Below are 12397 nucleotides of genomic sequence, written 5' to 3' on the forward strand. Positions count from 1 at the left end.
AATATAAACCATCTAATTTTTTTATTTGTTAATTTTTGTCCTGGTTAAGAAAGGCTTATGAGAATACTGTATCATGTTCCCCTTACCTTCAGGACTTGAATCTATTTGGAAATGACTGTGTGTGTTTTGAAGTAGGAGTCAATATTTAGTTACTTTTTAAAAAAAAATTCAATGAATCCAGCATTGTCCTGATCACCTTGTGTATTTCAATGTAGAAGAGCGCACTAATAATGCAGGATTATTTATATATGTGGTGAGAATTCCAAAATGAAGCCCAGCATGGCAGGTCAAATGATATTAACTCAAGGGATAGATTAGTACAATGAAACATGATGGATAAGTGCGATATAGTTAGATAAAGAGAAAGAAAAACATTTCGCAGTTATCATTGAGACTTCACTCCAAGTTTTTGCATGAAGCGAAAGATCCCGACTGCCTTCCACTGATTTTAACTTCATTCGGACATGTCTGTCATCTATTATTTCACTCAGTGGCAGTCAGAAGTGAAGAAAAGAGAAAACAGAGAATATATTTTGTGCCAAGATCATGAATAATGATTTTTCAGAAATTTATTAATAAAGAACCAACACATATACTTTTAGTGTTTTTACCGCATTTAATAGTAACACAATAAATGAGTGTTAATAACATTAGGATGCAATTCAGGACATAGAACAGAACCTATTTTTCCTGTTTGATAAGGCACAAGGAAGAGGGCTTTCTGGGATAAAGGGGTTCCCACAGCAGGTGAACACATTTCTGATTTGTCTCTGGTCAGAGGTGAATACAGCAAAAGACAGGCCTGAGAGGAGGTGAGAAGGAGCAATTAGGGATGGTGTATATAGGGGAGCTTTGATTAACATCAACAAAGCTCACAGTTCTAGCTTCACAATCCAGGAATAATCCTACATGGCTGGTAGGTCTTGGGACATATTGCAGTGTAATTGGGGAGGTGGTAAAGAGACTGCACTGAATGTCGTTCTTAACACACCCAAGACTAAAGAGTCCCTCCTCTCCATATATATTGCCATTCTGATTCTTCCCTTGCCAATACTTATTACAGACACCAAAAGCCCAATTCCAAGAGTCCCCCACATGGACCTCCCAGTAATATTTGCCGGAGGTGAAAGTCTGAGCACCCCATGCAAGAAAACTTGTAGGTGTTGCAGTGATATGGGGTGCATTTTGACGGTCACATCCAATACAAATGCTTCTGAAATCTCCACATCGAAAGATATGACTGTTGGCTTCATTATGATGCAGAGTAATATCCACTGCAAAATAAATAAATAAATAAATAAATAAATAAATAAATACAAAGAAAGAAAGAAAGAAAGAAAGAAAGAAAGAAAGAAAGAAAGAAAGAAAACATGCATAGACATGTGTAAATAAGCAAAAATTGTTCTATCAAGAAATTAATTTACCAGGAAAACGTGAAGTCACAAGGACACTTTTGCTTGTAACTTCTAATAAAGTATAGAGGTGATTAATATTATCTACAAGACAAACAAAACGCTAACCACAGATATTAAAAGCGTTTTGGAAACTTACACACTGAGGGCCAAATGTAAGATCAACTTCTTTCAATCCAATTTTCAAAGCAAAATTTGCACATTATATGCCCTAAATGCTATGCTGTTATCAAAATCATTATTTAGAAATGTTTCTTATTCTTAAAAACTAGTGCTATCATTTTGGAAAGAATGTGATGATTTTCAGTTACTCAAGAGCTGCTCTAGATAACTGGATAAAAATCCGTAAGTACATGTCATAAGTGATAATTTAAAGCAGATTTCTGCAAAATCTTGTACCAGTCTCTCTGTGGCCCTCCATGCTAGCTTGGGGCTGAAGCTAGATTTTAGACTTAACATGTAGCTTTTGATATTGCAATTAAACTGAACTTCTTTTTGTTTGTAATTTTACTTGTATTCACAAAATGATTTCTTCTTTTTATTTTTACCCATTAACTAATTTTCTTGGAAATACATAAAATATATCCATTTAAAAGATTTAAAAACCCCAAGAATCTCCAGTAAACTATATTCCCCAAAAGAACAGTTCTTAGCTGTTCAAATGAATACACTAAAGAAATGTAAAATTTTGTATTTAACATTAAATAACTCACCTTCATTCTGAGCATTGTTCCATTTGCTCCTTTTTTAAATTTGCTACACTGTTCCTTTTTCCCGTTACATTACTCAGTACATATGAGGCCATAATGTATTTGTTTTTCACTATCTTTCAAACTTAATGCTATAAATCTGACTATACAGACACAGATACAAAAGGGTTGCATGATTATATTGTTCACTTATGTCTATAAAGAAGTAAAATATTTGATAAAGGGTGAAATATTACCTATGTGATCCTAACAATAATAATATTTAGATAGTGGGAGTGCTGCCTGTGGGTGGAGACTTACCTCGGAATTGGTTGAGCCTGTCCCTCAGTCCAGTGATGGGCCCCGCCCTGAGCTCTGGATTCAGAGGCTGGGGCATGTGCAGCAGCACGCACTCACTCCTGCAAGGAAAAACCTGCGGTTACAACATCTACAGCCATAAAATAAATAAAAGTCACTATTTGCATTTAAAAGACATTTCATGAGAATCCTTTGAACCCACAAATTTGATAATTCAAAAATTACTTCCTTTTTGAAATTAATTCCTATTTACAGCTTCCAAATTTTAAAGCAAAGTGGGAGAGTCTGAGTCAGAATTCAGTCTGATCTTTCTTCTTTTTTGCCCCAAATGTGTAAGGTTCCTTAGCCTTATGGCCTTGAGAATATTCAGAGACGAAATTCTGAGTTCCACTTCTTGGTAGACTCCCCTGACATCTTTGTCTGAAATAGCGGGGTTCTGGGGAGACTGCTGCATCTGCTGCTTCCTTTTCAAGATAAAGAATGTGAAACTTGTTCTAGGCAGCTAGACCTGCCTTTTAGAAACAAGCTTTCCTAGAGGCTTATACAGTTCTAACACTCCACAGTTTTTTCAATCTATTTTTCAGAACTGTTAACTGATATGTATATAGGTATGAACAACAAATCATCAACTTTTTCGCTGCTAAAATACTTCCCCCACTTCTCTCCTGCTTCCTCTGGTGACTTTCTCACCATCCACAAAACAAAACTTCATCTTTCACCTATGCAGGCTTTTAAGCAATAAAACAAAATCACGAATAAACATGTTTTTTTTAAAATTTTATTTCACTATTTATGTATGCATTTATTTACTTAGTGGTCTTGTCTTTTCTGGTGTGGGAACGAAAGTAGACGCGAAAAAAGAATAAAGTAGTATCAATCAATATCTTAATCATTTATGCCATGACTTTGGTAGAGCCTGCTTTGATATTCGTGGAAACTGAAAGAACATACTCTAAAATCCAGGTACACACTCACCTGTATAATATGTCTCCAAAAGCCTGTAAAAAAAAAAAAAAAAAAAAAAAAAAAAAAGGAAAGATTGAGTGCAGTTCAAAAGATGCATCTTTCACTAAGTTCAGTGTGAAATTTGGAGTCAGTTCCTCAAGATATTATTTCCCTACCATCTTCTCTTCTGCAAAGCGTTTTCTATTTCTTCTGTAATGGAAAACCCAGTCAGTCGTACTGTCGCTAATTAATGTCCTGGGAAGGTCTGAGCCTTGAAGACATTCTCTAAAGAAGCGAAGGGAGAAGAGGCCCAGAGAGTCTGTGCTCCACGGTAACCTCGAATAACCTACTCAGTCATCTTTCCCAGAACCTATTACCCAAATGAGTGGATCTCAAAATAATATTAATGTGAGCCTAGATTCCCAAAACTTCTGATCTTGCCGTGTCCTCAAATTAACCTAAATGTAAATGAATCACTCACTATTTTATACATGTGTGACAACCCAAAATGTGTTAGTGACTTAGTTGGGGGACAGTTATTGGGGCTGTTACCTTGACCATTCCACAAAGTTTTGTGGCTGGTGGATAGAGTAGGAGGGACCTTTGGCATGGTAGAATCCCTTGGCGGGGCTATACTCTCCCAATAAAGTAGCATTAGTTATGCGAATGTGTTTTTGGAAACACATCATGGAAATAAAGGTAGGGAGATGGATTTCAGCCACAAGGAAAATACTTATACATGTGAATAGTCAAAAACCTGAAACCACAGTGTGAGTTTTTACCTGAAGTAGCTCCACATCTGGTTTATGGCACATTTTCATCAGCTCCTCATACGTTCCTCTTAAAATCTCCCTCCTATGAGCCATTTTGGCTTTGCTTAAATGCAGTTGATGAAAAATATCTCTCCCCTTCTTTTTCAGCATCTCCAAATTCTGTTTTTCTTCCTCATGATGAAGTGCAGGCATCTTCTGATACTCAGCTCTAATAGCTTCTAGCCTTACATTCACATAATCCTGCAGTGATAATGGGTTAGTCAAAAGAGAAATGTATTTATCCATCTCCTATTAAATCTCACTGATTCGCTTTGTCTCTCGAACACCCAATAGTTTAAACCTCAGTCTTGCCCGTTCTTAGAATCCACAAATTTTTTTCCTTTCCTTTCTTTCTGCATAAAGATCAACATAGATGTATCTGACCAATTACATTAAATTTATTCAAGATAATGGGTGTTCTAAGACAGCTGGAAATAAAAAAAACACAATTTGACTTTCTCTATTCCAACCCATATTTATGGAAAAGTAAGAACAGTTCATGCTTAAGAGTTGGAGTATAGAGCTATAGTTACTAGAAAGGAAATAATTATTTCTATTTCTGAGATATGCAACAAGTTGCTTAAACTCATTATATGTGAAATGACCTTAGACTACCATGTCCAGCTAAATGCATTTTGCCCAGCAAAACCTATCCTAATAAGGCTGCATTTATGATTTGGCCGTCTTTGCCTCCCTGAGTTCATTTCCTTCCATTCTTTTTCTAAGTCATCCCAATCTGAAACATAGACTTCTTTGTGGTTCCCCGGGCCTCCAAATATACACAAACTCAAAATTACTGCATATGCTGTTCTCTCCAACTAGAATTTTACACACACACACACACACACACACACATATACGTATATACACACTCATGGTCCGCATATATATCCATACACACTTTCGTGCTCCCCTTCCTCTTCAAAACTTTGTTCAAGTTGAATTTTTCAGTGAGTCTTTTTTCTGACCACCCTATTTAAAACTCAGACACTAATCTCCAGTTTCTGGCCTCTGTTGTCCTTTTCTACTTCCCTGCTTGATTACCCTCCAACAAAGAATCTACCACACTGGAACACATCATGTATTGCACATACTGGCATGTTGACCATTTTTGCCTCTGTCATTTGGATTGTACGATTTGTGAGGACAAAGATGCTTTCTTTCTTCTCTACTAGCAGATTTTCTAATTTAATATTCAACATAGACTAGGTTCTTATGAAATACTTTTCAACACACTAATATTAGCTATCATACCCTCCGAGTATACATCCACAAAGAGAAAATCATTTTTAATATTTCTCTGCCTGAAGTCCTCAGAGTTCTCCTTATATTTAGATACTAGTTCCCATATTTCGGGCATGTTTGCATGTCTCCCTCAAGACACAAATCTGTATTTCTCACCACTTTTCTCATCATATGTTGTGGATTATTCAATATTGACTAGTTTAGATTCTTAATTTCATGGTTGCCCTAGATTTCCCCTGTCACTCTTTCTGCCCCAAATTTTCCATGCAATTCCAAATACTACTTGTCCACCAGCATTCAGATTAATGCTGACCCAGGCTCAGAAGGTTCACTTGAGCTTTCCATGCCTGTCAAATAACTCTTATGCCCAGCATATCCAACCAGCACATATAGAACGCTGTGAGATGGCCCAGTTTCTTGTATCTGTTGGTGTATAGCTACAGGTTTGTATGAAAACAAACCAGCATGCTTTGTGTAACATCAATGGTTTTGTTAGAAATCCCATCTAACAGTCATACTATTCTACATAAGAAATGAGGCCAGTTTTTCTCAATGTATTCTTTTTTTTTTTTAATGGACTCCCAGAAACATTATGGTTTGATATCAAGTTCCTATTTTAAGAGTCACCCATTTGCCCTCTGTAAGTTCCTGGAGAAGGTAGCGTAGTACAGGACTAACCTTCCAGTGGCTGATTCTGGTGGTTTCCACGTTCAGGTTTCTCTGATTTTCACGAGCTTTTCCCCATAAAGACTGCATTTTCTTTAAAAGCTTCTCCTGCAAAAGAGCCACAGATTGAAGCACCAGTGAAGACAGTAAAGTAACATGCAGACCGTTTCATAGGGAGGGGGCCCAGAATGAGGGACAAGTAAGTCCCTAGGAAATGGCATTTCTTCTATTTCCCTTCGTCTTCATCAAATCTCAGAGGTTTGAAGCTAAGAAAGCCCAAAAGAGAGTTGCTTAAAGGGACTCAGGGTTGGCTTTACCCAATCTCCAAGAAAATAGGCCCACAGGAATTTCATGTGTCCTTAATAGAAATAGATCTTCAGAGGCATCACTTACCCGGTGTTCCTCAGCAGCCCACTCAACGGGACAGTGTCTGTGATCCCGGTGCTCCTGAGAGCTGGAGCATAGCGAACAGAGCAGGCTCTTGTCCACTTCACAGAACATCTTCTTTGTCTCCCTGTGAGTGCCACACATTTGCTCCTCAGAGCTCAGGAATAGCCAGAGACTGGCTTTCCTGGCAAGGGAAGCCATCTTCTTCAAATGAATGTTAGTTTTGAGGTTTCTCTGCTGTGTTGACTTTATGCATTCAAAGCACTGAGTCAGAATTGGGATGTCTTCACAGTTGAGGTAGAAACAGGGCCTGCAAAAGCTGTGCCCACAGTCCATGGTGACCGGGTCTATGAAGTAGTTCATGCAGATGGGGCAGGTGACTTCCCTCTGGAAGACCTGCAAGATTCCAGAATTCATGTTTCTGAGGAAGAAAGAGCAACATGTCATTTTGGGGTCTGGGTTGATGAAAAGCTTCCGAACACGTGGAGATAAGTGATAGCTCTAGTTTCTTCTCTTGCCAGTGTTCATTAAAGCACAGCAAACTATTTCTTCTGTAACAAAAATACAAATCTCACACAGAGAGAGTCTCCCGGCTTTATAGTAGATATTGCTGACTAGATGACTCACAACCGCTTCTACTCCTAGTTCCTGTCTGTAACATAATACTAATCTCTTCAATTTCCCATTTTCTGAATGTGGATCTGGAAATTGGGTTTGATTCTAAGTGGCCTAGAATAAATTGTAGTTTTTCCTATTCTTCTTTCACATAACTGCTGAATGAGTATGAAAGAGTGGGAAAAACTGCCTTGGCCAAAGAAATACGAGAAGATGGCCAGAGGGTCCTGTGATATGTTTTTAGAGAGAGACACAACAGTGGGGCAGCAAACCACCATGGCACATGTTTACCTGTATAACAAGCTTGCACGTCCTGCACATTTATCTCAGGACTTAAAATAATATAAAATTAAAGTAAAATAAAAAACCAAAACCAAAAGAAAATAGAAAAACCAGTCAACCAACCAAATCAACAAATAAAAAACAGCAATTAAACCAATTTAGGTTGAATAGAAGAGAAAAAGTAATTAAAGGTATTGGGCCTTTTTATTTTCTCGTGGATTAAATTAACTTCTCCTAGGGATACCCAAACTCTGAACTAACATATAGTAGGATTTTTGTGAATCTTAAAGAGGTGTAATTATATTTCTATGGTGTGATGGTGAATTTTAGGTATCAGTCTGACTGGATTAACCAACACCTAGGGAACTGGTGCAGCATTGTTTCTGGGTGAGTCTGTGAAGGTGTTTCCAGAGGAGAGAGACATGTGAGTTGGTGAGCTGAGTGGGACCATCATCCCTCAATGTGAGTGGGCACCATTCAATCAGCTGGTAGCTCAGATAAAAGGAAAAGGCCAGAGAAAAGGCAATTTCCTCTTTCTTTCTCCTGAAGCTGGTTCTGAGGCCTTCAGCCTTGAGCTCAGTCAAGATAACGGCATCCTCAGGACATCAGCTTAAAGACAGCCTATATTTGGAACTGCTCAGACTCCATAATCAAGCAAACGAATTATCCTGATGAATTCCCTCTCGTGTAGAATCATGTGTAGCTTGAGGACAGATACATGTTCTGAGAAATGTGTAAGGAGGTTTTATTTATTTACTTTTTGAGATGGAGACTCACTCTGTCACCCAGGCTGGAGTGCAGTGGTGCAATCTCGGCTCACTGCAACCTCCGCCTCCTGGGTCAAGCGAGTCTCCTGCCTTAGCCTCCTGAGTACCTGGTATTACAGGAACATGCCACTACACCCGGCAAATTTTTTCTTTTCTTTTTTTTTTTTTTTTTTTTTTTTTCCAGTAGAGATGAGGTTTTGCCCCGTTGGCCAGGCTGGACTTGAACTCCTGGCCTCAAGTGATCTGCATGCCACAGCTTCCAAAAGTGCTGAGACTACAGGCATGAGCCACTGCACCTAGCCAGGCGGTTTTATTGTTTTGACATGATAGAATATACTTATACAAACCTAGGTGGTATAGCCTGCTACACACCTATGATATACAGTACAGCCTACTGCTCCCAGACTACAAAACTGTACAGCATGTTCTGTACTGTATACTGTAGGCAATTGTAACACAGTGGTAATTATTTAGTATGTAAACATATTTAAATACAGAAAAGGTACAGTAAACATACTGGTATTATAATCTTATGTGAGCGCCATGTGTGGTTTGTGGTTGGCTGAAATGGCTCATGAATGTATCTCTACATGTATACATATACATCCTATGATTCTGCCTGTCTGGAGAGCCCTGACTAATACATAAACTATGGTCTCTGGCAATTTTAAGTCCTTTTCTTTACTCTCCTTTCTTTGATAACGCTGCTGAATTTTAGTGAAAGAAATGAAAAATCTTAGAATTGTGAATATTCTCCAGAGGTCATCTAAGTCATTTTAAGGAGTTTTTCATCGTTTAATAAGATTAAGACTCAAGCGAGATGGCAACCACCATCACGTATCAAATTATATCTTCTATATTTATTTGGTCAAAAAATTGTGTTTTGATTTCCAAACTAGGATGTTTTGGGGAGCTTTCTCATTTTTTTCAGTTTCACTATTTTGCGACTCTCATCATTACCTTACTAATTTAAAGTTATGTCTAAATGCTGAATGAATGAATTAACATTCATTAACGTCTTCTCAATTCAATTAGATAATATTAATACACTCATTACACATATATTTACACACACCTATGTGTACATACATGTATAAATATCAACTCCATATATTCATTATGCATACATATCGGTTGCAGCAAACACCAGATATTTCAAATTTTTCAAAACTATATTGAAGAATGATAGAAAACGCAAAATAACAACAATTAGTATCCTCATAATTCATAAAATCTATAGTAAGAATATGAATTACAAACGGTGTCATTGTGTAGATTTAAGATAATGAGATATTTTTAACACTCTAATTTATTATTTTGTAAAGGAAAGAAGATATAATTTTATCAATATAGGTTTCACTCACCGCTGGGTTCTTTGAATGGTTCCCACGATGATTCTTCCGGAAATAATTCTGTTAAGTACTCCTCAAGGTCAGGAGCTCATTCACCGCAGTACTGAATTTCAGAGGTCACCAAAATACAGCTCCCTCTAAGCGCGCTCCTTCTCCTTTGGAGAAAACTGAGCTCATCTCTTCTATGTCCTTTTATAAGAATCTGTGAAGACCACACCCACCTCTTTAAGTGGGTGGAGTATTGAGAAAGGTTGAGAATAAGATGATTAGGTTTATGCAGTATGTAGATCACACCTTTGCACCGCTGATTAAATTATCATCACTCCTTAAAAAACCATGACTGAAATGAATCATATGTAACGTAAATCCTATCAGATTAGACACACACTGGAAATCAACTAAGTTGCATTCTATACTGTTTATTGAGTTTCATCCAAGATACAGGCATTCCTTTAAAGGTGCATGTATTTATTCTAGAGAAACTGTCTCCTTGTGGAGTGCAGTGGTACAATCATATCTCACTGCAGCCTTGAATTCCAATGCTCAAGGGATCCTCCTGCTTCAGCCTCTCAAGTAGCTAGGACTACAGTCGCACACCATCCCACCTCGCTAATGTTTTTTAAAACTTTTCAAAGAGTCAGGGTATGGCTCTGCAGCCCAGGCTGTTCTACAACTCCTGTCTTCAAGTGATCCTCTGGTCTTGGACTTCCGAAGTGCTTGGGAGTGCAGGCATAAACCACCTCGTCCAGCCTTAAATGCTGCTTTAGTACATTTACAGGATATTCGAAGAGAAGTCCAACAGGAAGATAAAACTTTTTTTTTTCTACCACACCAAGAGAAATCACTGACTAACCAAATAACTACTATTTTGAGGTCTCTCGTAGAATTTACAAAACGTTGCCAATCTCATGGGTGAAATATGAATTCTTATTTTAATGCTTTTCTCCACAAGGTGCATGATGTTCTACCATCACTAAAAGTGCAATATAATAATTAATTTGGGGATTAAAAACGAGTTTTAGGATGTAGGCTGATTCACAAATACAGAATCCAAACGATAGGGATGGACTGTATTTTTCTTTCTATAACAAATATTTTTGTTGTCATGTGACAAATTAAAAAAGAAAAGAGATTTCAGAAGCGGCTACTACTCAAATATTTTCTTTTTTTTTTTTTTTTTTTTTTGAGAAGGAGTCTCCCTCTGTCTCCCAGGCTGGAGTGCAGTGGCGCAATCTCGGCTCACTGCAAGCTCCGCCTCCCGGGTTCATGCCATTCTCCTGCCTCAGCCTCTCCGAGTGGCTGGGACTACAGGCGCCCGCCACCACGCCCGGCTAATTTTTTGTATTTTTAGTAGAGACGGGGTTTAACCGTGGTCTCGATCTCTTGACCTCGTGATCCACCCGCCTCGGCCTCCCAAAGTGCTGGGATTACAAGCCTGAGCCACCGCACCCCGCTACTCAAATATTTTCTGACAGAGGAATTCTTTGCCAATAGCCCGCACAAGAGTTATATTCAAGAGTGTCAGAACAGTGAAGACAAATCCATCAGCCCTATGTCTGTCAAGGTTCAAAAAGTCTGTCAAGGTTCAAAAATCAAAGCAGAACCCATAATATATATGTATAATTAGGGAGATCCACATATGAATTAAGTGCAAGGAACTGATTTCCACAGTTGATGGGCTGCCTGAGCAAGTATGAGATCCCTGTTAAAGTCAGTTAGGAAGAAAAATCCTCAGCTGGCTGGATCCCAATAGTCATGATTCAAAGCTTTGGTCCAAAGTCAGTAGGGGGCAATTGGAAGATTAGAGTCCCATTTGCTATTTTAAATGTTGTTCAAGGAATGCCTATGTCTTTCTTTAAGGGAGTTTCACTGATGAAGTCAGGCTTACCTGGGTACACTTGCTAGTTACAAGAGAAGGGCCTTTGGTTACATCTGCAAAACACCTTCCCAGTAGGTCCTACGTGAGTGTTTCATTGAATAATAATAAGAAAGTTTGTCTATGCCACAAAGTCCAGTTTCATTCTCCTACATGAGGCCTGCCAATTATCCCACCACCATTTGTTGAATAGGGTGTCCTCTCTACACTTTATGTTTTTGTTTGCTTTGTCGAAGATCAGTTGGTTATAAATATTTGGGTTTATTTCTGGGTTCTCTATTCTATTCCACTGGTCTATGTGCCTATTTTTTTACGAGTACCATGCTGTTTTGGTGATGAATAAAGGCCTGGAGTACGGGGATGTAATGCTCAGGAGCTAGACAGTCAGGTGCAGCAGCACAGCCTCATCCAGCAATTAGAGAGGGGATAGGAACAGAGAAAGGTGGGGAAGACTAGAGGCAGGTTTAGGAAAGGAACCAGAGCCCTTGGCTGGGTCGAAATGTGGGTGGAGGGCGATTCCAGCTTGTCTTCTGCAGCATGAATACCCTGACCCCCTGCCACAAACAGACATCTATACACAGAAGCTCTCCTGTGACTGAGATTCTTGGTTATTTTCTTCCTTGATGCAATTTTCTTGCTTGAGTCAATTGATTGACTCCCGGAAAGTGGTGTAAAAATTGGTTCCTAATAAAATTTGCAATTTGAAAATATTCTATTTGAAGCAGATGAATGGTTAACAACTTTGGAAAACCAATATTTCCAGTGTGTGTCTAATCTGATAGGATTTACGTTACATATGATTCATTTCAGTCATGGTTTTTTAAGGAGTGATGATAATTTAATCAGCGGTGCAAAGGTGTGATCTACATACTGCATAAACCTAATCATCTTATTCTCAACCTTTCTCAATACTCCACCCACTTAAAGAGGTGGGTGTGGTCTTCACAGATTCTTATAAAAGGACATAGAAGAGATGAGCTCAGTTTTCTCCAAAGGAGAAGGAGCGCGCTTAGAGGGAGCTGTATTTTGGT

General features: G+C 38.4%; 1 protein-coding gene across 1 annotated transcript; it reads right to left on the reverse strand.

The window, feature by feature from the left end:
* Positions 1–731: 731 nt before the first annotated feature.
* On the reverse strand, positions 732–9609 carry LOC129483969 (tripartite motif-containing protein 49D-like). Its single transcript, XM_055281378.2, has 7 exons — positions 9503–9609; positions 6481–6895; positions 6100–6195; positions 4147–4377; positions 3395–3417; positions 2423–2520; positions 732–1274 (listed from the first exon to the last, which is right to left on the reverse strand). Exons 2-7 carry the CDS (start codon positions 6889–6891, stop codon positions 775–777), a joined length of 1359 nt encoding a protein of 452 aa, XP_055137353.1. The 5' UTR covers positions 6892–6895; positions 9503–9609; the 3' UTR covers positions 732–774.
* Positions 9610–12397: the final 2788 nt, after the last annotated feature.

The sequence above is a fragment of the Symphalangus syndactylus genome, chromosome 6 (assembly GCF_028878055.3).
Source record: "Symphalangus syndactylus isolate Jambi chromosome 6, NHGRI_mSymSyn1-v2.1_pri, whole genome shotgun sequence".
NCBI lineage: Eukaryota > Metazoa > Chordata > Mammalia > Primates > Hylobatidae > Symphalangus > Symphalangus syndactylus.

What these genes read in the sequence shown, in the direction of transcription:
- LOC129483969 (XM_055281378.2), bottom strand. Translation starts at nt 6,891, where the DNA reads ATGAATTCTGGAATCTTGCAGGTCTTCCAGAGGGAAGTCACCTGCCCC. An exon ending in CCAGAATCAGCCACTGGAAG is followed by an intron (nt 4,378 to 6,099) that starts GTTAGTCCTGTA and finishes TTATCACTGCAG; the next exon opens with GATTATGTGAATGTAAGGCT. An exon ending in TTTGGAGACATATTATACAG is followed by an intron (nt 2,521 to 3,394) that starts GTGAGTGTGTAC and finishes TTTTCCTTGCAG; the next exon opens with GAGTGAGTGCGTGCTGCTGC.